This window comes from Tachypleus tridentatus, chromosome 3 (genome assembly GCF_004210375.1).
Source record: "Tachypleus tridentatus isolate NWPU-2018 chromosome 3, ASM421037v1, whole genome shotgun sequence".
NCBI lineage: Eukaryota > Metazoa > Arthropoda > Merostomata > Xiphosura > Limulidae > Tachypleus > Tachypleus tridentatus.
The window spans coordinates 4,324,930-4,352,331 of NC_134827.1; the positions used below are offsets into that span (position 1 = coordinate 4,324,930).

At 33.4% G+C, this 27,402-nt stretch overlaps 1 protein-coding gene across 5 annotated transcripts in view; it reads right to left on the reverse strand.

Moving 5' to 3' along the window:
* The window catches only part of LOC143246236 (dual oxidase-like), a 126,311-nt gene that overhangs the window by 82,738 nt on the left and 16,171 nt on the right, over positions 1–27,402 (reverse strand). For 3 of the 5 annotated variants that reach the window (XM_076492605.1, XM_076492607.1, XM_076492606.1), the window contains exon 2: positions 21,445–21,537. In XM_076492605.1, the coding sequence (XP_076348720.1) occupies positions 21,445–21,537 (93 nt within the window). Of the gene's footprint in view, positions 1–3,400; positions 3,478–21,444; positions 21,538–23,106; positions 23,219–27,402 lie in introns of those variants that run through there. The other 2 variants (XM_076492608.1, XM_076492609.1) reach the window with 2 other exon arrangements.

The following is a 27,402-nucleotide window of genomic DNA, read 5'->3' on the forward strand; positions in this document are numbered from 1 at the left end:
TGTGTTCAGTCTTGGGCTCCTTAACTTAGGAAAGAAAAGGTTCACAAGAGAGTTTCTAAAATCATATCTGGGATGAAGTGGTATTCATATAAAGTGAGATTAAGATCCTTAAAATTCTCTTAAGAAAATAAGAGTTACAGGAGATTTGATTGAAGCATTTAAGATTATAAAAGTAACTGATAATGTTGATACATCAACATTTTCATACTTAACAGCGAAAATTATAAAACTAGGGGACACAAGTACAGATTTATGCAAGGTAGACGCCATCTTCAGTTCAAAATTTCATTTATCAAGAAAAGTTGGCTTATGAAATGGATTGCATTCGAATGTTGTGGAGGCAGTAAATTTGAATGCGTTTACAAGAAACCTTATTAGATATATAAATGATAAGGAGTGGTTTAAATTTTTGTTATTTAATAGTTTTTATTTGGCTTGGAGGATGAAACAGACGAAATGGATCAATATGTCCCTTGTTGTCCCTAAATGTTATACTATGTTAACTTAATCACCTTTTACAAGTATCTGTGCAACACTGACACGGACTTGATTTACTTCAAGGCGTAGCCGCAAGGTTAAAATGATATAAACTTCTATGAGATATCCAATGCCATGTGTAACTTGAACTTAAGCAAAGGGATTAATACATATTTATAACCTTTCAAAATAGTTATGGAAAGGTTAATCAACAGTTAGTTCAACACTCACACAGTAAATGTTTCTACAAAACAATATGATATTTTCTTGTTTTGGGACAAAACCATATTAGGCCGAAAAGAGCATTGATAAATTCTTAATCTTTTGGGGAATTGAAGTACAAAGAACTAGTGTGTTGTTTGTTCGGTTTGAATTTCACGCAAAGTTACACGAAGGCTATTTGCGCTAGCCGCCCCTAATTTAGCAGTGGAAGACTGGAGGGAAGACATCTAGTCATCACCACCCACCGCCAACTCTTGGGCTACTCTTTTACCAATGAATAGTGGGATTCACCGTCACATTATAATGTCCCACGGCTGAAAGGGCGAGCATGTTTGATGTGACGGGTATTCGAATCTTCGCTTCTCGGATTACGAGTTGAGTTCCTTAATCATCTGGCCATGTCGGGCCTAACTAGTGTGTTGTAGGGGTGTGAAGAAGGAGATCAAATAATGAACAATCCTGTAACTAACTTTAACATCCCCTGACGGGTAAATGGTAGACTTACAGACTTACAACACTAAAATCTGAGGCTCGAATTTCCACGATGGACACGATGCAGACAATCCATTATGTACCTTTGGAGTAGGAAAACAACAAAAAAAATGAAGTATATCCCTTAGTTTTTAAAAGTAAACGCTCTCCATTTTTCAATAGGTAGCCTGGCTAATTGTTTTAAATATATCGTTGTTTTTCTTATAATTATATAATATGCATTGCCTGAATGTTATACACTTCTTTGGCCACAGACTCAGGCGATAACTTTTGCATGTATACATATATATAGAAGAATTAGACTAAAGTGCAATGTGACAATACCTTGTTGATGCCAGGGCAACTTTACAGGTTTATTTATAAAATTGCAGCCATTGGCTTTAAACCTAATACCAGGAAGCTAAACTGTAGGCCTAAAAACCATTTTATACAATGTGTTTTTTTTTATTAAATAGAAACAGCACATCTTAAAATACTCATCTTATAACTTATATTGATAATACTTAATATAGTTAAAATATAGTTAAATATAGTTCAACAAAACCAAGGTATGTTGAAAATAACACATTTATTCGGAAAAGTTTGTTTGTGTCAATTGATGTTGAAAAGCTGTATTATATTACATACTTCTTTCTTACAAACTAACTTCAGGTTTATTTCCCTCTCTTCCAACAATTCAAAATTGGTAATTCAAATAAAATGTATGTCACCATGTAAGGTATAAAGAACAAATCAGTAATTACGTTTAGACATAGAATTTATATGCTGATGCATGACAATGAACAGCATTTTAAACACTTTGTGTGAACATTTTTGTGACATTCTGTACCATGTTCAAACTTTCCTAAATAACATATGAGATTCTCAATTTGCCTTTTATAAGTATGGGGTACTTACTATGAATAAGCAATTACAATATTCAAAAGCATGCAGGATCAAAAGCAAAACTAAGATCATAAAGAATAACCAGAGAACTTTTGGAAAGTGATATTTCCTTCATCAGGAATAAATTAGTGTTGCTTTCTAAAAACATGACTTAATCTGTGAAATAGCATTACATGAATCTGATGCATAAGTGATGTGTGTCAGTTTTAATGTATGGTCCGAATTCTTTACAGCAGGTGTTGACGATAAATGTCAATAATAAACAAAGGTCACACAGTCCACTTATTTAAAAAATAATACATTAAAACAAGTCAAACGTATATACAAACGTTCATTACAATGTTGATTATCACAGCCGTATTCAGAAATTTTAATAATTGTCTCTTTTTCGTCAAAGTCCACGCAGAATGATTCAAATACTTTAGAACACAATTGACACGACAAGTATTCTTCTCTGCTCTGTTATTACATACAATCTGTGATAAGTTCACTGTAAACAAACGCCCTTTATATGCTCTTTATGACTAAATTCACAAGCACGCAATTTAGTTTTAATTGTTGAATTAATTTTCCGACGCATATTTATGCCCCGACAGAGATCTAGAGAGTTCCATACACCACTAGATATTATAATACTTAACTAAAATAACGTTTCTTGAAGAGCGATTAGACAAAACTTTTATTAAGGATTTAATTTTCAATTCCACCTATAAAAATATTTGCAAAGTGATAATAAGGCAGAGGATGAGGCATTTTACGGTCCATAGTAGTACCATTATTTTAACTGTAATCTTTGTTGTTGTTTTTAAACTTATTTAGGATTATGACTAATGTGACTTTATCAATTATTCTATTCAGTTCTAGGTTAACGAAAAACATTTTAAAAGATTCTACTCCGTCGAGTAGAATGCTAACATATGGGAATGAAATGTCCATACTTCAAAGAAGGATGTTAGGAGACAGTGGACTTTAATAATCAATATTCTGAATAATTTTGAGGAAATAAATAGTGTCTTAGACATCTGTAATAAAAACATTATGATTGTGAAAATAACACAAACTACAAAAACAGACCACAGCTGCATGAAATGGGGATATCAAACATATAAGCCAAGTTAAGAAACGCAGCGTTTATAATTGTGCCTATTTACTTGGTATTGGCCAAGGTTGCATTCTTTAATTCTTCAAACTTGTCGTACATGTTTGATTCCAGTGGATGAAGATAAGAATAGTAGTAGTTTGAACATCATAGCACATCTTATAACAATAATAATTATAAAACGTAATAGTAACATAAAAGATTGTTTCAATTTTTGCTTCTCACCTGGCTTGCGTGTCTGATATCTCTGCTTTATACGGCTGGGTTCTTTTTATAGCTTGGCGGTTTTTCAAATTGGCAATGTTTTTGTTACAGCTATCATTTCTTTTTCTACACACGTAGTACATATAGGACTACCTTGAGCTGTGCGTTCAATGTTACTGGTTTCGGCTATTGTCCGCCCACTTTTTCAGAAGAGGATTATCTTCGTTTTTATCTCCTAACAGAGCCACATGTAACAGATTTAGCCTTGTAGCAATGATATAAAGGGTGTTGTAGCTTCATCCTATTTTAGGATACACTTCTTATGTATTTTATTTTAATTTTTTCGCGAGCAAATGGTTCTTTTAAAACCACGAATAAATAATTTAATATAAGCGGTATAAACAACACAGCAGGTACATTCTCTGATTTATTTCATTGTTGAGGAACAAATGAAATTTTGCGGAAGTTTGGATGTCGTGAAATGCAAACACGATGTTCTAAATGTCATTACACTTGTTGAAAACCACAGCACGAAAAGAAGTATGTTTTACTGTATTTTTTTTGTTGTCGTTGTTTTCTCATTTGACATCAGATTGTTTCAAACTGCATATTAAATGTATTAGGTTCTCTAAAAATAAATGTCGTTTTTGAACTGCGAAGTTTCGAAAAGTATAAACCAGTGTTGTAAAACATGCTTTAATCAAAGTAAACACCATTTGCTACAACACAACTTTGCCAACGTGTAACGATGCTGTTTATGCCCTGCTGTATAAATCAGTTTATATGGTCAATGAACTCCCTGAAAGCTTCTTCTGCAGCTGCATGGTCTTGAAAGCGGTTATTTTTCAAACAGTTGTCAAAGTGCTTGAAATAATGAAAATCTGTGGGGCAAAAGCCTAGGAAATAAGGTGGATGAGGCAGAAGCTCTATTCCCAATTAGTTCATATTTTGAAGCGTCATCAATGACATGTCTCATAACGCTGATTTCGTTGACCTTCAGTCAGTTCATGCGGAACCCACTTATTTAACATTTTCATCTTCCCAATTGCATTCAAGTGGTTGGCAGTGCTTGATTTGCTTGTGCCTAGCTTTTCTACAAGCTCATGTACTGTCCCAAGTGTTTTTCTTAATATGTTTTTATTTAAAGATGACTTCCTTCCACGACCTTCGTGGTCTTCAAGATTTTCATCTCCATGTCAAAATATTTGGAACCAACGTTAAAATATACGTTCAGTAACAGATTCATGGCCGAATGCCCGGTTGATGTTTCGTGTAGTTTTGATAGCTTTTTGTCAGAGTTTGAAGTCATAGAGGTAAATCAGACGAAAGTCCTTCTTGTCCATGCTGCCTCAGGGTCGCGAAACTTACTCTGAATAGAGTTGAAACAACACACAACTAAGACACCTTGTAAGCGACAAACATTAGATTAAACCAACCAACGATAAATTACTCAGTATTCAGCTTCTAAATGTCATCGTGAGAATTCCGACATTTATTATTGGACAACCTAATAGAAAGGATGTGCTTTTGGAGAGCGTAGTTTAGACGTGCAAACAACCCCAGTAACAGGAATGTATAAAGAATCGCTGATCGTTTTCCACCAACGTTTTTAGATATCTCGGCACTCGGAACAACTGCTCTTCTATATAAGAAATACGATTGAAGGGATGCCTTTTGTGTGATGAAAAACATAAGTTAATAATATTTCAGTAGCCATAATGATGCTAGACATGAAAGGACGACCAGGACTGCCGAGTTTATGAACTTTCAGTTTATCAGTTTGGATGGTTACTCATTAATGGTGGTTGTTAGGTAATTATTTAGTTGTTTGTAAAAATCAGTTCTGTATCACATGGTTGGTAATATGTGTCAGTTTTGTGTTTATGAAGTAAAACAATCACTCCACCTTTATCAGTAGGTTTCATAATAGTAATACTTGCATTTAATGAAGACTTACAAGCCATTATATCTTTAGGTTTGGAATTCTTGGAAATGTTTCTGAAATATTCCAATTAGTGTGTCATTTCTTTCTTAACAGCTTTAATGTGGGTTTCTAGGGAACTTCGCTATTTGTGGAAGGTGTCTACATGTAGATTTTCCTTAAAAATTGAACAGATTTTACTGATTGCAAGAGAACAGAGTTTGCCATGAAAAAATTCATGAAATCTCGATTTTTTGAAGAATTCGTGAAGATCAAAAATATATTAGGATTTGTTAACAAAGTTTTTGGTGCAACAAATATTGATTTCTTTACTGAAAACGATAACTTTCGCAGTAGAAAGAGACCTATTTGAAAAATTAACGATGGAAATAGTTAAGTGCTCTGCATGGGCTGTAGTATTCTTGAAATCATTAGTTTCGTAGCAAGAACAAAGTTTAAGCAAGTAATAGCACGAATATTCGTATCTGTATTCAGGATTTGTAAAGAATTCATTATCCTGTATCTATTTTAATATTGATGGTTATTTAAGTTAAAATTTTATTTAGAAATGTGCATAACTTCTACTGTTAAACCTGTATTGCGAAATTTCCACCTATTCACTAAACTTGTAGAATATTTTCAAGTGTAAGAATCAATAATATATGTATGTACGTGTAGTGAATCATCAAATATATTTGTGCAGGCTGAAATTTCTAGAAACTCTCCTCACGACTATAAATGTAACTAACGCGACGCGTCAAGCGATAGTATATATTACTGGTTTGCTGTAGTTGGGATACTATAAACCTCAGATACTATAACTGCGATTGATATAACGATACCATAAGGTATTTGACCAGGGACGTTTATAGATTTTGAATATTACAAACTATTTAACTTCAATGATTACACATCAAACATTAGTATTTTTATGAAAATTTTATATAACTAAAGCTATAGAAAACTCTGCGTTTGGCGGGATAAAGAAAAACAATGTAGAACCTAGCTCCTTGTTAAGTGAATTGTACCTTCATCAACTCCAAATTAATTTGCTCATCAGCAAATGTTGAGACATAAATGAGGACAGTATCATGAGTGTTAATTTATAGGTTAATTACAAAATTAATTAAAGAGGCCAAAATTCGCGGACAAATGTAAAATGTCACCGCTATACAGTCCCAGTATAGCCAGTTTAGATATCAGAAAATCGTGAGAATTGCATAAAAATCGAAAAACTGTCTATGTAATTATTTTGGATCTGTAATAATGTATCCTTGTAATAAATCCCATGTCATTTGGTTAACAAATGTGAATAATTTTACGAAAACCTTAAATTGTACTGTCTTCACCGAAAAAGTGAGCAAAAAGCAAAAACTTCTACAGTTTTATATATCTCTTTCTGGGACCTTTGTACCGAATTCCATGGACTTTGGTCGAAACAAATATTTCGTCAAAACCACTAAAATACGTGGGCTTGTTTTGGAGCCTGAGAAAATGACAACAAATAGGCATACCCACATTTTTTTATGTAGTGTGCGAAACTGATAAAATATTATCTATATACCAAACTTCATGTAAATCGTACAATATACGGCGGGGTAATTGTCAAAAACCCAATATTATGCTTTTTGCGGTATCTTGGCTCCCTTCTATAATTACTAAAAATAGCAAGTTCATCATTTTTGTTTTTTTAATGCTTAGGAACTGTAGTAAACTATTTTTGTGTCAAAATATGGTTTAAAAATTAAGTGAAAGTCCCTAAAATTATGTTGGTTTTTTGGGAGGGAGCTTCAACCCCTTAAAAATGACTAGAAACGAGAAAATCCAACTTTTTGTATGTCAACGTGGTGGTCGCTACAAAATATATATTTCTGTCAAATTTTATCTTGTTTACTATAAATATGTCTGCACAGGAGCCAAAAATGTACATTTTCGGGTTGTTTGACTTTTCGCCCTATAAAATACTTAAAAAAACCTATATATATATATATATATATATAAAGGCGTCTGTACATGTTAGACCAAGGGATAATCTTGTCAAATTTAAAGCCAGTCTGCCGAGAAATGAAGAATTTGTTTAATTGTTTGCTTGTTTGAAGTTAAGCACAAAGTTGCACAATGAGCTATCTGTGCTCTTCCCACCCCGGGTATCAAAACTCAGTTCTAGCGTTGTAAGTTCGCAGACAAACGGCAAAAAAAATGAAGGATTGATAGTCGATTGAAGAGTGTTTGGAAAAATAAAGAAAGAAGTAACAATAAAAACACAGTGTGTCTCTTTCCGGAGACATAATTAAGAATTTCTGCTCGTTCACATAAGATGTGAACAAATAGATAGGTTGTAAGTGTAATATTATTTTTAGCTGATATATATAGTTAGTGAAGAGCATGAAGAACTTACGAAACGAATACGCATAATATTATTAAATGTATTGCTAATTATATGTTAACTTAAAAGACGTATTGTTATTTCAATTCAAAATGTAACGTTCATAATATGGAGAATGATATGGATACAGAAGATGAGTATGATGTTTTGTGAATGGTTGAAATAAGTTGTATCAAAACATATTCAGAATCACATGGCTGCTTAAAAACGATCTAAAAGGAGTAAAAACAGCTCTTTGTTATTTCTAAAAATGCATTAAACCTTTCTCAAATTGGTTAAATTTAACCACAGGTCAAGTCGTTTCTTCAGAAATTGTGATGGCTGGCGAACCTGGTTGTCCAATCGAGTTTTACAAGATTGAGATCGATAAGTGTGACGACATGTACGACAAGAAATGTCAAGGAGGAAGATAAATGCCTTTTCATCGGGCTCTTTACGACTCCAAAACTGGCCAATCAACTCATAACTCAGGAAAACAGGTAAACTTTTAAACTTTCTTTTGCAATCATTGTTTTCTTGAATAGGCCTTTATTGATTGATTAAAAACTTAGCGGAGTTTCGAAAACTTTTGACAGCCCTTGCTTTACGCAAATAAAACTATTTATGACAATCAGTACAGGGCTGAAAAGTTTCAGTTAATTATTTGTTCATTTGTTTTTGAATTTTGCGCAAAGCTACACGAGGTTTATTTGCTCTAGCCGTCCCTAATTTAGCAGTGTAAGACTAGATGGAAGGCAACTAGTTATCGCCACCCACCGCCAACTCTTGGGCTACTCTTTTACCAACGAATAATGAGATTGACTATCACGATATAACGCCTCCATGACTGAAAGGGCGAGCATATTTGGTGCGACGTTCAGTTAATGCCCAATTATCTTAACTTACAAGGCACTTCTTAAAGCATTCACACTATACCAGATTAAACTCGTATTTTAAAACTTTTGGTAGAATGTAATAGCGTCCGCAGGAGGACTCGCGTGAGAGTAAATTTGCGAAGGTTGGACATTTTCAAAATAGTTTGTTTCACAGTAAAGGTAATACAAAGATAGCTGTTTTCCATATGTCGTTATTTATCAATTTTATTACTCGAACAGGTTAATAAAGCGTATTAAGTATTTTCAACCTAAACAGCACTTTGTGCAACATGTGGAGTAAACGGTAAAAGTTTAGGCTTAATTTTCGGTATTTTAATACTGCTAAAGAAAAGGTAACCAGTTAGAAATTTCGGCTTCCTACGCTCTTAAGCCTAACTAAATATCTTAGTTATATATGTTGTGCTAAGGATTTAGTTTTCAAGGAAAGTAGGGCTTCCCTCAGAGATGTACAGCGGTATGTCTACAGATTTACAACACTAAAATCAGGGGTTCGATGCCCCTCGGTGGGATCAGCAGATAGCCCGATGTGGCTTTGCTCTAAGAAAACACACACACCTCAGAGATATTGGTTTCGCCTCGCTCGCGAGTAAGTATAATAATAACATCATGAAAGCTCAGGTTTTGTATGGGAATGAAAGTTAATTTTGGAGATGAAGTCAGAGTAAAGTGGTTGGTGGAAAATGAAGCAAAGTTTGGCAGACAAAAACTGAATATCGAGAGAAATCATCACTTTTATGACGCTTCCTCTTCTAAAAGTGCGAAGACTGGTCAGTAGTATATCGTAGGTTCAAATAGGGAGTCTTCTAATATCTAGCCTAATCACTATAATGCGCCTAGACGTATGGTATACCTATTTGTGCCATAACGCTATTTTGACAAATTTAGTCCAGTGTTTTATTAACAAATAAGTTAGTTGATACTTTTTCATTGGCTGGTTGCCCCACTGGGTGACTTAACGACATCTGTGCAGTGTTATATTATGGTAGATTTGAAGTACACTTTGTTTCTTTATTCGAAATTGAAGTTACACCAGTGTGATTCTTCTTGTTGTTTTTGCTTTTTCTTAGGGTTTTAGATTTAGTAATTTTTTTCTTGATGTAAGTGGTTTTATTCTTTTGTTTGAAATCATTGAGAGAAATATAAATCTGAGTGATAACCATAATTTCTTGATTTAACTGATTTATAATATTTCAACAACCATCTTTCGTATCTTTCTTGAATAGGAAAGATTGGTTTTCCTATGTTTCGTGCAAGTGTTAGAAATTTTCTTATCGTGAGGGACTATACTGTGACAGGAGCTTTGAGCTAATTCTATTGTGCAGAGATTCGGCGCATGTAAGGTTTTTGGTTCGCTTCTTGGTTTGTTTACCAAGTTTCAGAAAATACTGGTTCTTTTTAAACCACTTACATCAGAATCAGTAAACTTAAACTGAAAAAGGAGTCGCTTAAAGTTCTTCTAAAGAATGCTTCAGGAATGAGCTGGTTACTTACAGGGATGTCACTAGTAGTTTTATTAGCAACAAAATAAGAAAAATCACTGACGCTATGTGACTTAGTTTACTTTAACTGAAAGGTGCTAGTCAAGGTTTAGACTTAGAAAAAAAAAGAGGTCATGGAATCGCGGAAGTAGAAGTTTGGTTCGTTAAGAATTTCGCGCAAAACTACACGATGGCGACCTGCGCTAGCCATCCCTAATTTAGCTGAGAAAAGTTATAGGGAAACCAGCTAGTCATCACTACCCATCACCAACTCTTGAGTTACGCTTTTACCAACGAGTGTTGGGATTCACTGTCACTGTCACATTGTAACGTCCCCATGGATTAAAGGGCGAGCATATTTGTTGTGACATGGGATTCGAACCGCAGAGTGTTAGTCGAGCGCCCTAACCACGTGGCTGTGCCAGGTCGTTGGACACGTACAGATGAGATGGACTCAAGACTGTAAGTGTTATTACTATAATATCAGAAGAGATGTGAACTGAAGGCTCAGAAAATGTAGAAGAAGAAAAAATCAAAATTGAAAAATTTACTACTGATAAAGGAAAGTCCACTTCTCGAAAATGTTCGGGTTGTTGTGGGCTTCTTTTCGCTTGCATGTATAAAAATTCCATTTTCTGTGTACTTTGTGAATCTATATAAAAACATATTGTTTCGTATCTTTAAATTAAGGGCTATTGTGTGCATCTTTTCTCTGTGTATCAGCTTAGCGATCTGAAGCTATATCTCAACTGTAAAAAAAAAAACACGTTTTTGTGTATGAATGAAAAAAAAGCTAAAAATAATTAAATTCTTTATACAAAAGCCCCAAAAATATTTCTGTAAAGCTTTTGTAAAAAGCAATGTAATAAAAACACAAATTAAAAATTAGTTTTGTTTGTAACTTGTTTGTGTTAACGTTTTAGACACTAAACATAAGAAAATAAAATACAAGATATTCGTAAAACTTTAATGGGTTGCGAATGTCCAAAACAGACATAGAGAGAGATAAGTTTCTGGCACGTAATGGTGTGCATACCTTTCACCACTTTGCCTATAAGAAGAAAGAAGAATTGAAACTAATTTCAAACCCTAGTTATTTTAATATAGAGTTTATAAAGAGTAAATCGCAAGTTGTGCCATAGAACACATTGTCATCGCTGCTTGATTGAACTTGGAAAAATCGTCTCTTTGTTGTAAGCAACTGATCCTTTACGCTCAACAAGGGCTTTAGATTAAGTATTTCTCTGCTCAGTTTTAGAACTTTAAACATGCAAATACGCGTGAACTTTTAACCATAACATTTTATTCAATTCAAATCTATATATAAAATGATTTATTATGTAGCGTGGACAAAGCGCAGAATTATTTCATTTTTTTCCAGTTTTGGTTTTTTCTTCATTATATTTTTTTAAATTTAACATCTTAAGCAAGGAACTTAAATCACTTTTATAAAAGACGAAATGACTTGATTTCGTGATGACGAGAAACCCACTTGAAATAAAAATGTATTTTCAAGACGGCTAGTATTGGTATTAATACTTAAATTAAAATAAAGTACAGAACAACGTTTTGACCTTAGGTCATCTTTAGGTTAACCTAAGAAGGTCGATACGTTGTTCTGTGCTTTATTTTAATTGAAGTACAGGGTGTTCGAAAAGTCACTGTTTACTTATAAATTTATTAACAGACATGTTTCAATATAGAATACAGGAGGTAAATATGAATGACAATTATAAATAATGTTAAAAGTGACCCCCGTTGGCATAAATACAGGCCTGAATCCTTCTTATTTTGTTTCTAAACACCTCTGTCAGTTGCTGGCTTGAAATAGACTGAATAAAATATGATTACAAAACTGCACAGTGACTTTCCGAACACTCTGTACTAATGCCCGTACCAGGTGTCTTGAGAATACAAATGACCTGATTTGTATTGGTCTGCATGAGATTTGTTAAAATGGTACAATACTTTTAGGATCACTCTCTAAATCTATCAAATTATTTTTATATTATACCACAGGGGGACAGCAGTAAGTCTCAATACTTGTAGCGCTAAAAAACGTGTTTCGGTACTTGTGGTGGTCACAGTACCGACAGCTCATTGTGTATCTTTGCGCTTAACAACAAACAAACAATTTATGCTCCAAAATATGTTCACGTGCATACAACCTCAACAGCAAATACATTTATATAACTTGAGTGTTTGCTAATCATTTCCTCCCTCCTCAACAAATGCAACCTCAATGTTTTCCCTCTACATTAAGTCGGTCATGTCTGCTTTAACTACAGTTAAAAACCGGAGAGTGAATAAAGCAGTTTATTCACAATGAAATCTATTAGGTTAACAGTTCAGCTTTATCAACGTGACCTATATTTCGAAATGTTAATGCTGGGAATTTACCGAACAGTAACGTTTCGGACACGTGGTGATCGCGCGAGCAGAGGTGTTTAATATCACGATTTGTTACTTTTTTTATTGCTTTTTCTGTTATTTTGACACAGCTCACTGAACTTCTAGCAGTTACAGTTCGACTGCGACCTGATTTCACTTTCATTCGGTGAATACGAAAGCAAAACAGGTTTTTAAAAAGTGGGAGAACCTTTTTTTTTTTTGCAAACCAAGTTTGTAGTAGGTAATATGGCCGCTTAACAACCGATGTATAAAACACTCGCCTTGTAAACCTTCATGTGATTTTGAATTTCATCACCCGAAAAAGATTATATCTGTTTTATGATTATTTCAAAAACGAACTGATGTCTTTAAACTAATTTTCATTGTTCATAAGTAAAAATATTATATTATTTGTTGTTGATTGTTTGTAATTAAGCACAAAACTACACGTTGCAAGTCTGCAGACATGCCGCTGTGCCACTGGGAGGTTTGATGTTGAATTGTATATTCACTACTGATAAGTCTAATTATTTACAACGACTTAATAAATAACACTTAGCTTTATTTGTCCTTTCATTATACAACACCCTTGGAAGGTTACCGTAAATCGCTAAAGAAACTTGCAACATTCTCCATATTTTCACTATATGAAGAAGTCTACTCGTTTACATTTTATGGCTTCATTTTGAAATCATCGATTTATTTTTATACTGTTTACTATTAATGAGTTCCATATATGTACATTCAGATAATTTTTTTTTCATCTGTTGAAATACTTAATATAGAGAAATGACCTAAAATCGAGTAAAATAATTAACTTAACACGAAAGATATAAAAGGGAATTACACTAGTAATTAATTAAACTAATTGTGATGTTTTTCGTATTTATATCTAATATTTTATGTAACTCATGTTTCATTAGACACCCTGTAGCCAGTGATGCACCTATACTTAATCGAGTATAAATAAATACTCACTTTTGCAAGAACCTGGAATCACAGCGCATTAAGTATCAAGTGTTAATTAAATTGACTCCCAAAATTAACTACCAAGAAATACAAAACATAACTCAGATTTTAGGAGCTTCCAAAAATCAGCGACCATTTATTCCAAATGGTACGAGTTACAGGGGTCCAGCATCGGCAGGAGATTAAGGCACCCGACTCGTAATCCGAGGGTCGGGACTTCGAATCCCGTCACATCAAACATGCTCGTTCTTCCAACCGTGGGAACGTTATAGTATGACGGTCAATCTCACTATTCGATGGTAAAATAATAGTCCAAGAGTTGGCAGTGGGTGGTGATAACTAGTTGCCTTCCCTCTAATCTTACACTGCTAAATTAGGGACGGCTAGCGTAGATAGCCCTCGAGTACCTTTGCGCGAAATTTAAAACAAACCAAACGAGGTATAGTAAAAACTAACAGGATTTTACCTCAGTTCACAACCGAAAATGTCAATGGACCTACAAGGAACCTGGTAAATAAATAGTATAGAGAAATGTGGTTAATAAGTCGATAGTAATGTTTGAGATTAAACATTATTCAATATGTTTAATAAATTGTATATGAGTGAGCTTTCAAATAACACCTTCATGAGGTTAGTCGTAACTTTGTTTTTCACAGAAACAACTTCAAATGTGCTGATAAAAATACTATTTCGCGACATCTTAAACGTTGCCATTTCTGAGGAACAAGTTTTTGCATATTCAAACATAAATCACACAGTTTTCTGAAAGGTTATGATATGAAAAACGTTACTTCTGAGTAAGTTCGTTTTATTTTCACCGAGAATTCATCTTTGACCGAATAAATTCGTCTAGCAGCTAGCAATTAAATATCAACCGGTTTGTGAAAAGTATAAATATGCGTATAAAAATTTTTGAGAACAGCTGGTACAAATATTAACTACACGTGATATATGCTTTGTTTTTGTTTTCTTAATGTGGTTATTTCAAATACACTGGGATTCGATTAATAGCAAGAAAACAAATATGTTTTTAAACGATTTATAATTTATTATAATTCATTCATCTGATGATAGAATTCAAGGATTCTTTTGGACCTAAGTTTGGTAATTTCTCAAAATTCTCGCTTCTGTAACACAAACACTAAATGATAACAGTGTAAATCAACATGACATACGTATTTAAGAGAGTGAAACTGTAAGGAGAATAATTAAAAAATATGCACATTATAAATATCAGCTGATACTTCAGTATGAACTAAAACATTTTAATAATTTAAAACAAATCTATGTTTATGTGCACAGCCATAACACCAACTTATTTTGTTACGTATCCTAGTTTTACGCTTAAATAAATTTAACTACTATTGTTTATGTTAAATAAACTGAGAAGTATATCAGTGTTCGAGTTTTCACCCTCCTGCTACACAATCTATCAAAGTAATGACTATTAGAACAGTAATAAGTTATTAACAATAAACCATACACAAGCTGGAACTATCTTATACTGAACTGTTTTCGACACACTTAAATCTACAGAATTTGTTTTCTAGGATCCAATCGTTTGCCCTACGTGAACTAAACAAGTTGTTTCTAAACGCCTCTAGGGAAAACATTAAGAAGGTGTTGTCAACAGACTTTATCTGTCTAGGAAGTTACGTACAACGTTTCGAGCTGCAGATGTATATTTTCGTGTTTAAATACTGTATTAGATAACAGATTTTACCCAAGCAAATTCTCTTGTTTTAAAATCACTGTTATTATCATACTAGATAACCGCAGTTTCCAGTCATATGCTCGTTAATCACTAATTAGATGTATTTTCTGGCATCTTTCGAAAGATGGCTTTTAATACGAATTACCTTAAATCTTGTAAAATAAAAAAATAATTTTGCTATGAATAACCGAGGGCTGTCTGCGTTAACCCTTGTAATTTAACAGTGATACACTAAGAGGAAGACAGCTGACTAACTGAGAATCACTAAATGTTATAGTAATTCTTAGAAATAAAGAATACAAATAAATAAAAATGTAAAACAATATGTCAATCATACACAATATCTGCTTTATCCATTAGAAGACGTTTAATATAGCACTTCTTATGCTGACTGGGATACGATGGACACAGTGATGTTTGGGATGCTGTACGCATTATTAAAGTGCATTGACAACAACAGCTATGGTGTGAACCAAACAATGTGTTTGTGTTTTCTTATTGGAAAGCCATATCGAGCTATCTGTTGAGCCAACCAAGGGGAATCGAACCCCCTGATCTTAGCGTTGTAAATCTGTAAATATACCGCAGTACTAGCGGGGGGGGGGCGTGAACTAAACAAAGCTGGTGAAATGTAATTTATATCCACTTTATACGAGACATTTAGAAACCAGAATTGATAACACACTATCGATTACTTACTTTAACACCAATAATTTGATATTATTATTATTTATATTTACCCTGAAGAACTGGTGAACCAATAGTATAGTCTTATTATTCCCGGGAAGTCAAGCAACTACAGCGTTAACGGGTGAAAACTACTTTGATAATTTTGTTTATGTTTTTTGTTAAGTGCAAAGGTAAACAATGACTATTAGTTCTGTGCCCACAATGTTTATCGAAACTTTTTTTTGTGCATTGTAAGCCTTAAGAAGTACTGCTGAGAAAGTAAAGAAAAATGTATAACACCTGCACTATATCTGCTGTATCAAGTACGACTCACATACTCACCCTTTGAGCCGTGGGAGCGTTATAATGTGACAGACAATCTCACTATTCGTTGGTAAAAGAGTAGCCCAAGAGTTGACGGTGGGTGTTGATGACTACCTGCCTTTCCTTTAGTCTTATACTGCTAAATTAAGCATGACTAGCGCCGATAGCTCTCGTGTAGCTTCGTGCGAAAATTCAAAACAAACAAACAAATCAAGTACAACAGTTCAAATATTGCTTTAGCAGTTGTAAACTAGGGTTGGTCGAGAACAAGTTCATTTTTCCCTTTTCGACGCTTCTGATAAAAAAGAAGAAGAGAAAGCTAGCTTGTGATTAAATAAATCTTTATTACGTTGTGAAAATCACGCTTGTTAATAATGTTTAACCCTGAAGCAACATAAAACGGGTTCGTTTCCAAATAAAAAAAGAAAATGGTGTGCGTTTACAACGAACTAAATCACTTTGAGGACAGTTATAATATCTGTATATTCAGAACAGAATATTGATACCGTCATCACATCAATGCTTCGTCCTCAGAGCAACACACATACAACGTGATATACTTTGTTCTTTTCGTGTAACTGCTCTCTTGTAGCACACGATAAGTCTGCCTACGTATAACGATACAAATCAGGTTTCGATATCCATGGTAAGCACAGCACAGGTATCCCATTGTGTAGGTCTGTACTAAGCTACAAACAAATCAATAGTTATGACAATTTACCATTATTTGTTTTTTCACAGTGTTTATTTGTTGTGCTTATTATTTTCCTCTATCTCGTGGAATTTCCAATAAAACTCTAAATTTAAACTTGCCTTTCACCTCTAAGTTATAGCTAGTTTGTTTGTTCGTGGGATTTCACGCAAAGCTACTTGGCGGCTAACGATAGACTAGAGAAAAGGTAGTTAGTCAGCAGCGCCCTCAGTCATCCCTTTATCAACAAATAGAGTGACTTACCTTCACGTTATAACGCTTCGTGACTAAGAGAGCAAGTATTTCCTATGACGGGATTCTAACCCATGACCCGCATAATGCGAGTCGAAGCCCCAACCACCAAGCCATACTACATTCCTAGGGCTAACATCTGAGAAAATTCCTGTCATGGCATATAATCTTCCTCTACTAACCGAGTTCTCGTTTAACAATAGATATTGAAACAAAAAGAAAAACGCGGTTGAAAATATTTGAAGAAATCAACACAGGTAATTTAATTGAAATGTTTCCATGTGCAAAATGTCAACCATTCATTGAAATTTTAAGACAAAGCGTTGAATAACGATAAATTGCATTTAGACCTTTGTGCTTTTCTTTGCAAGTGAAATTGCTTTGGAAAAAAATTGGCTTCATGTAAAACAAAATTTTATATTTTTAATAACCATTTGGTAACGTGCTTTAGCTCAGGTATTCACTTCACAAAGAAGTTCTATTTTCTGTATATGACGTTTATTAGACCGTACAAACGGTACAGTACTTATCGCTTCAGGAAAGAAAAATGTATAGTGTATAAGGGTTTGCATTAATTTATCATTTTGCAACACTTAATCACATAATACTAAGCAACGACTTGCCTAACTTCGCAAGGTTAGAGCAGAATGTTGCACAAGCATTAGGGACCAGCTCTTTATCAAAGAAAGTTTTCTCTCTACTGTACTGCTAAATCCACATGAACGTTTTTGTTTATTTTCTTTAGTTTCTTTGTTCATTTGAACTACGTATTTGAAGTCAAACTAACAGCTGTTTTGATTATAAAGATAATTATTTACTCTAAGTGTAGATAATAATTTTCAAGTTAGTTTTAAAAATTAGATATATTAGATCATGGTTATAGAAGCTGGCTGGTGGTTTTCTAAAACCAAAAACAAATGTTTGTATCGTTTCTTAAACGTGTTAAATTTGGTATATTTTCATTGTTTAAAGAAAGATCTTTATTAACAGCATTAACCAAAAGATGTGTCCTAGCTTTCGTATATTGTATGGTAGTTTAACATCATATCTTATGATATAAATACTCTATTGTTACTTCCTCATTATCATGTTGTACAATATTTTATCACTATGTACCATTATTACGTTCTGTAGCACTTCATCATCACTGTGTTGTACAAGAGTTTATCACTATATACCATTATTACATTTTGTATTATACCTCACAATGAATTGGATAGGCTATTAAGTTTTAACATTGATTTTAAATACTTCGCAAGATATTCCTACTGTTTAATTGTTAGGTTTACTTGTTCGTTTTAAGTACAAAGCTACGCAATGGACTATCTGTAGTCTACCCACCACGGATACTTAAAACCCGGTTGTTGCGTTATAAGCTTACAGACTTAGTGCTGTGCTACTGGGGGATAATTGTTAGGAAATAAACAAAACAGACTACATTTAACAATGGCAGTATATTTTCTACCAATTATTTTTTTATAGGAAATAGAATGTTTTATTTATCACATGTTGATGTTGTTTTATCACAAAGTTATATAATGGACTATCTACGTTCTGTCCACCGCATGGGATCGAACTCATGATTTTAACGTTGTTAATCATTAAAAATACCGTTGACATGTCGAGAGACAAAGGTTTGACTGTCACTCTTATAGCGCCCACACATCTTAAAGTGTGGGAAATATTTTCTTACATTTCATGAGTTCAGACCCGACTTGCCAGATCCGTAATCCAAAATATTTTATTTTACGATCCTAATATTTTTATTGAGTATTTTAAATAATTTACGAACACACTAAGAGTATTCAGTTGTGTTTCGTGTGTTATGACTTCATCCTTTATTACGCATGAATTACTAGATGAAATGCCAAAGACAAAAATAAATTCCTGCACTGAAGTAAAGGCTAATAGAAGTCTGAAAGGTTTTAGTTATGGTGTGCGATTGCTGAAATAATCGATATTATTATAATTTATATTCAAACTTATTTGTTAAAGTACACTCAAAGGGTACGGAGCTTCTGTTATATACAGTGAAATTAAATAATTACATTTAAATGAAGTTAAATAAGTAAACAAAATAATGAGGAAGGACTGTGTTAAAAATAGCAAATCCCAACCTCTGATTGATTATATTATAGCCATAAATTTTTAAGCCAAAACAAAACACATTATGCATGTATATATAATTTTAAACAGATAAGACAGAAAGAAATTATCAAAATGTGCTAAGGAAGACTTAATAAAGACTCTTGCTTAAATTAATAACAGAATGAGTTTTGGATAAAAAATCCAACTTTCTCAAATAAGATTCTTGTTTATATATGCAAAAACGGCTCTTTTGGGTTGAGAAAATATTTTACGTAGAAAAGCGAACAACGTTTCGACCTTCTTCGGTCATCGTCAGGTTCACAAAGAAAGAAGGTAACTGACCGGAAGCTGACCACATGTTAGGAAGGGGTTGTGTAACTGAGTGTTGGAATGTAGAGGGCGGTGTTAGATGTTTGAATATATAATTTTATTTTATTATATTTAATATAGGTATAAAGGCATTCTTTTATATTGGTTTATTTTGGGTTTAAGTTGTTGTATAAATAAGGCTTCTTTAATTTTGCCTTCCTAATAACCTTCCTAACATGTGGTCAGCTTCCGGTCAGTTACCTTCTTCCTTTGTGAACCTGACGATTACCGAAGGTCGAAACGTTGTTCGTTCTTCTACGTAAAATATTTTCTCAACCCAAACGAGCCGTTTTTGCATATATATTTCTCTACAAGTGGGTTTTCTCGACATCACTGAAGATTCTTGTTTATGTGGATCGAGGGTCACTAGATGTAAATCATATGTTAATTTTCATTGTTTTTACCTAAACAAATTATTTACAGTGAAATAAACAGTTTATTTGGTAAACTTTAATTAAATGCAGTTTATAACATAGGTCCGAAACGGAGAAAGCGAATTTATCCACGTGTAGGTTTTGTTTTTTTTTTGCAAAAATACGAGTGGAAATGATAAAATCATTTAAGAAAGAAATCATTCTGCTATTTTCATCAAGAGTACTTATGCAAGGCTACCAAACTAGGTAGTTACAAGCATACAACTCATTAACAACAAAGAGAGGTTGTATCGTTAATTTACATTTTGTTGTATAAATGGATATATTTTGAATTGTTTGTTTGTTTGTTTGTTTGTTGTGGAATTTCGCACAAAGCTACTCGAGAGCTATATGTGCTAGCCGTCCCTAATTTAGCAGTGTAAGACTAGAGGGAAGCCAGCTAGTCATCACCACCCACCGCCAACTCTTGGGCTACTCTTTTACCAACGAATAGTGGGATTGACCGTCACATTATAACGTCCTAACGGCTGGGATAGCGAGCATGTTTGGCGCGACGAGGATACGAACCCGCGACCCTCAGATTACGAATCGCACGCTTTAACACGCTTGGCCATGCCGGGCCGATATATTTTGAAATCTAACCTATACAAAAAAGCCAGTGTGTGTCGCGTCGCGTCACTTCACACTAGATTTCTGGACAAAGGAACGATCATAAAAGCCAAAATGCACATATCCAAATAGAATAGTTCGATTGTTGTGTACCCATTATAATTTTAGTGAGTGAGATGTAAGGGGTCCGTAAGTGGTGGACGAGCACCATGAAACCTTATAAGTGTAATAAGTGTTGGTACAATAAGCCTAAAGTAAATATGTAGTATAGGATCACTTAGTCTAGAGCCAAGTGCAAAAAAATCGTCATGGAAGTAAAAACATTTATTAATATTAAACTAATGTTTTTAATAAAAGCAAACCGTTTTAATCAACATACACTATTTTAAGAAATCAACAAATGTTTCTCCAGTTTTGTTGTCTATACATTTCATTTTATACTTTCAGTATATAGTCTAACAACAGCATTGGATTATTCTTTTCTTGGTTAAGTAACATGACATTAAAGCCAATATTGGAAGTCATTCTCTCCAAAATTATACATATATTAAAGTTGTTAATCTGATTTTTCCAATAATTATTCTACAAATACGTCACGGCTTAATTTCACGAAGCATCTAAATTTTGATTGGTTCACAAAAGGTATTTACCGATGTTTGACTGCTTCAACTGCACTTTCCAACCTCTTTATTGGTCAAACTTGATTTCGCAAAATTGAATAATTTCAGTTAGCTATAAAATTTGAGGTTAGGGTAAACTATGGGGTGTGGGTGGTAGTACTTGCCCCGTTATTTCCGACAGGCTATACGCTAGTATGAATATAGTGAAGTGTTACAGTTTCAATAAAAGGTCAGTGTTTGTATGTACACACGCACACACGTATATGTATACATGGATTTCTTAAATTAACTTTTTCAGTCTTGGAAACTGGAGTAAAATTCAATCAAAAACTCACCAATTGATCCCCAGTCTGGGTGGGCTAAATTGTTGTACCATCCATCGAATCTTTGTCTTTCGCTGAAAGCATATCTTTCTTTTGTTCTGGCTTCTGTAAAGAGAAGAATATAAGCCATATACTTTGTTATTGACCTTACATCATGCTTGACTGCAATGTTGAAATTACAGTTTCGTCCAAAGTGCAGGAAGTTTTCTTACATATACTTTGTTATTGACCGTACATCATGCTTGACTGCAATGTTGAAATTACAGTTTCGTCCAAAGTGCAGGAAGTTTTCTTATATATACACAAGTATCATCTTCACAGACACACACACATATATATATATATATATATATATACTTATAAATAGTAAAAAATTAACAACATTGTCTATAATTATACACTCTTCTAATTCTTGAAAGTCCCTGAAATAGTAGATAAATAATCTAGTATATAAAAATTATAATAGGCCTAATACTATTATAATTATCGTATGACAAAGATAATTACAATCATGCTTTGACGTCACACTATAACAACTGTTGTTGGCTAAATTGTTGTTGATCGGTGTTCTGTCCGCTACGGGTATCAAAACCATTTGTTTGTAGCATTATAAACTAGTAGACTTGCCTCTGAGCCAGGAAGCTCATTTCAAAGAATAAACACATTTACCGCTGAACAACAGGGATTGGTGGGACGTATGAAAATATACCTTCTCAGCTGATACTGATGAAAACAACGTATAATTTTTTTTTCTCAGTAAAAAAAGCGGTAAAGAAGTCAATTTTTATTTTACTTTTTTTTTAGTTTAAAGATCTGTCTAGATCTGACTAAAAAAAGAAAAACCAGTTTCAATGTAAAAACTTAATTAGTTATTCTGATCCTCTGGTCAGCTCGTTGTTTGTGTGTTTTTCAATTTCGTCTGAAGCTACTCAAGGACTATCTACACTAGCCGTTTCTAATTTTGAAGTTATAAACTATAAAGAAGGTAATTAGCTTCAAAATGATAGAAAAAGCTTAAATATATTGTTAACTTATTCGAAACGTTAGGAGTAAAATATCCTGTCTTGGCATTCATAGTTGCATTACTACCACAGTAGCGGTATAAGATACAAATACGTCATTCATAGATGTGTAAAGTTAACGGTAAAAATAGGCTCTTGTAAAATGATAAGCTGAATAAGTACTCCTATCCTTCAGAAGAAAATGCTAATGCTCAGCAATTATAGATTTAAAACATATTACCAGAAAAGATTTAGAGTGATTTATGAAATTCAATAATACTACACATTTAACTCTCAGAAAGTTGTTTAGAAAGCGAGTTGAAAACATTTTAGTACAAAACGTAACTTTACAGAAGCACAACGTTTGTTTTTGGTGAAACACAAAGCTTCACGGTCCATTAGTGTTAACTGTAGAATGCGAGGTTTGTTCTGAGTTACCATGTATTTGAAATTTGTTTTAAGGTAAAACTTCACTCATAATTCTTTCCCCCAAACCAAGTTGAAGAAATTTTTAAATAACTAGCATCAACGGTCGCATGGACATTGTAAATTATTTCGTATATACTATTTTTAAAGAAACAACACTCTAAGACAAGTAATTTTAGAAACAACTTGTTCAGACGACTTATTTTGCAAGCTAACTAAAAAAGACTATCTATAATGTATTCCATACCTTAAGTACATCTGAGTGATGTCGATGATTTACTGTAGAAAGACCATGCAGACGGCGCGGTATTTAAAAACAGAACACGAGTTTTAGTACAACCAGTTCTCTGCAGTTCTCTGTACAAATTATTTTGTATCTATTCTTAGATTAAGTACGACAGTTTGTTGAATGCTCTGAGGCTTACCTTGTTCAAATGTCTTCCTTTTTTGTTCCTTATGCTTTTAAGGAAACGTCTCTGTTTCACAAACAAAGTCTTATACTTGTCTCGTGTTAGTTTGTTGTTTGTTTTTATATTTAATGAGAGTTATTTTAAATTTATAAAACTACAGTGCTTGTTTGGATTTTCGATTCCAAATATTTTTTACTTAGTAATATTCGTTACGTATTTATTTTCAGTATAAGCCCACAATAGCTACTGGAAATTTTTAATTTTCTTATTTCACAAGAAATATTTGAGGTAATTTGTGGTTACATTTGTTTATTTTCTTTTGTCACTTTTGCTGTTAACTCTAACATTTTAGCACACGTGTGATTATAGCAAGTACTTTGTTATACAAACCAATTTTTTCTGGCTAGAAGTACTTCAAGTGCTTAAATATTTTTATTCGATGCGTAAATAATTACACTCTTCCATTATGTTTCATTTGCCTTTTAAGAGTATACATATGTTACCATTAACTTATTGACTCGTACCCGGTACTTAAATATTTTTATTCGATGCGTAAATAATTACACTCTTCCATTATGTTTCATTTGCCTTTTAAGAGTATACATATGTTACCATTAAATCATTGACTCGTACCCGGTACTGACACTAACTGTGAGTAAAAGAAAAAAAACTTATTATATTGTTTAGAATGGTACAATAAACAGTGTAACTTTCATTAAATGTCTTGCTGCTAACTTAACTGTACAACCGGAGAGGCAACATTACTTGAATATTGATAAATTAACACAGTAAGGGTCAACGTCCTAATTTTATGACGTAGGTTTAAGTTGTTATAAATTAAAAACGTACGAGTGGATTGTTTTAACTTTTTAAGGTTACAAAGACATTGTCTAGTTTTATATATCAGTGTAGGCAAACTGAGATTTATTTATAATTTCATTAACCACTTCACACTTAAAGTTTGTTGATATTTAGATAATTGACTTGGTACTATATAGAGCTAGTTTCCTATTCGCTGTCTCAGAGGATTACAACGTTTTTGTTTTTTTTATCGCCATGTTTACATGATATCATTAAACTAAACACAACAAAAGACTGGAAATTTTCAAAAGAAATGTTCTGCCCCTTAATGTCTTAAGCAAACAAATAATACAATAAATGTTGAAAATTAAAGGAACTATTTCTTCGTACATTTAAAAAGCCCAATCCGATTAACCTAAGGCGAATCAAAACAACAGACTTTTGTTGTATTATTTTTTCTTTCAAAATTATCATCCTCGTAAAGCCAATATCGTACGAGATGTATAGAGACTTTTTGATATTTTGTTATTGTATTTATTTTACTTTTTTTTTACTTCTGAATTTCAGAATTAAGTAAACAGTTTCGCATCACCTGGTGTAAGAAAAGCTTTATTATTACATCAGCCATTATGAGAAAAGCGGATTAGTGAGGCAAAGAAATAGTACACTCACAGCATCGCTCGAAACCTAATGGTTATGCCTTCAGAGAATAGGTCAATGAAACATATTTACATATCTTGCTCAGAATGTATTTCCAAGAACAATTAACAAAAATTGTCACGGATTTGTATTCACACAGACCATAAATAGATAGGTTTGCTGAGAAAAAAACTTTATATTTTGGTCTCTTTAATCACTCATTACTAATTCTTTAGACATTCTGAGATAATTAAAAAACAACACAAATTGGTATTAAACTTTTTTCAATCAGCAACTAAAAAAACGGAGAGAACTAATATATTTTACCTTACTCGAAACATTGATAATGGAGTAACGTCAGGAGATTAGCCAAGTTAGATACAGAAGATTAACAAGTTTCATAACATTTATCATCAGAACATATGACATCTATTATATTGTGCCAGAGGTATCGTGATGTATTTGAGCCACTTTATATCAATAATCAGCTCAACTTCAATTGCCTATAACCCTTCAACTGATAAATTTATTAGTAAGTTTATTCACTTTAATGTAAACTGAATAGATACCGTTATACATTAATAGTTGTAAAGTTTCAGATGTGTGTATATTAACACGTCAAGGTTTCCTACTTGGTGAAATCGAAGTCTGCTAATATCAGATATCTTTATTTTAGTTTTTAAAAACATTACCATTATAATTAGTTTATTCTATGTATACAAGAACAAGTAGAATTAAACACAACTTAATCATTTAACAAATATTATAGTTTGATTGACAAATTTCTGGTTTATGCGTTACTGATTCAATTCTATAAGTCTCCTTTTCCTGTGTTTCTGTATTTATTTCCGAGTTCCCTATGTACAAGAACATAAGAAAATGTTAATACCGGCAAAGAAGTTTTGAGAAGCATATGGCAGATGGACCAACATTTTTTGAAATACAAATTGTGAATAATATCCACAACGGTGGAAATAATGGAGTAAGTTTTGCCCTAGATTTCGTATTTAAGACGTCTATGTACATTGATTAGGCTATGTTGCTTCATACTGACTATTTCTTGTTTATAATAACACTTTCGATCCGGCATAGTCAAGTGGTTAGGACGCTTGACTTGCAAGCTGAGGGTTGAGGGTTCAAATCTCCATCATACCAATCATGCTCGCCCTTTCAGCCGTGGGAACATTATAATGTTACGATATATCTCAATATTCATTAGTAAAGGAGTAGCCCAAGAACTGGCGGGGGATGGTGACGACTCGCTGCCTTTCTTCTGTCTTTCACTGCTAAATTAAGGACGGCTAGAGCAGATAATCCTCGTGTAGCTTTGCGCGGAATTCAAACAAACAATTCGTAACATGGTTGAAACAGCACGCAACATTTGTGTGATCAAACCCGAAATTGAACAAGTACTTCAGTTTCATACTATGTTTTAAATTAGAATAAACTCATAAACGCTGTCAACTGTTGTGACACGTTTTTAATTTTACAAAAACTCGAAAATGTGACTCGAAGTTTATCTGTGTTAACTATTCCTAAGATAGAGGTGATCGAGTGGAAAGAAAGAGCTAGTCAATACCACTCATCTCCAACTCGAGAACTATTATTTTACAAATGCAAAGTGGGATGGACTGAACATTATAACTGGCTCGTGGCTGAAAGGGTAAACATGTTTGTTGACTTGGTTCGAAACAGTGATCCTGAGATTGAGAGTCTAGTGCAAGGCCTAACTCGAAAATACTTTGTCTGTTAAAAAAACAACAACATTAACTAAGTAACAGGATAGAAAGAAAACCTAATCAATCACAAAGAGGTTTTTATTAAACATTTTTCACTTCGTTATCTACTTCTATACATAATTAACACGGCTGGCATGGTTAGGGCGCTTGACTCGTAATTCGTGGGTCGCGAGTTAGAATCATACCAAACACACTCGCTCTTTCAGTCGTAAAATCGTTATAATGTGATGGTCAATCCCACTATTCATCAATATGTGAGTAAATATAATCTTATGTCATGGCTCAAATTTTATAAAAAAAGAGATGTTATTCTACACCCTCATGGTGATTTAGTCTTTGTTATTTGAGCCTGGAAGGTGAAAATAAAAATGGATCAATAGAATTCGCCTTGGCCCATGCCCATAAGGTAACTGGAACGGATTTCACCAAACTCCTATACACGGATAGTTAGTGCAGTCACAGATCACTCATAAAACAAATTCGTTAAAACACAACACTCAAGCTACTGGGATTTGGGTTAATGCCCAGAATGCACTGCCTATCACACACGGTTGCAAAGTACTACTTGTCGAAACTAGTTTGCTAATCAAATAGAACAGTACTTTACAGTAGAACAAACGAACATTCAGCTGACTACATCTGAATAAAGTTGGCAAAGAGAAGTTTGCAAATTACATGAGAAATACATAAGATACTCCAAAATAAGATATTTTAAAACTTGTACTGATTTCGTATCTCTAAGCAACTTTGTCTTCGAACACAGGAAACAGCTCGACATCAGATCAGCTAATAGTTGATAGCTGCCCAATCTAGATTCAGTTAATTCCCATGGTAAAATAAAAATTTTGTCGAAGAATTTCGGGGGCTACCTGCACGTATCCAAACCCAGTTTTGAAGTAAAAGACTAGACGGAAGGCAGCTTAGTCAAGCAGACATCTTAAACCCTTGAACTAA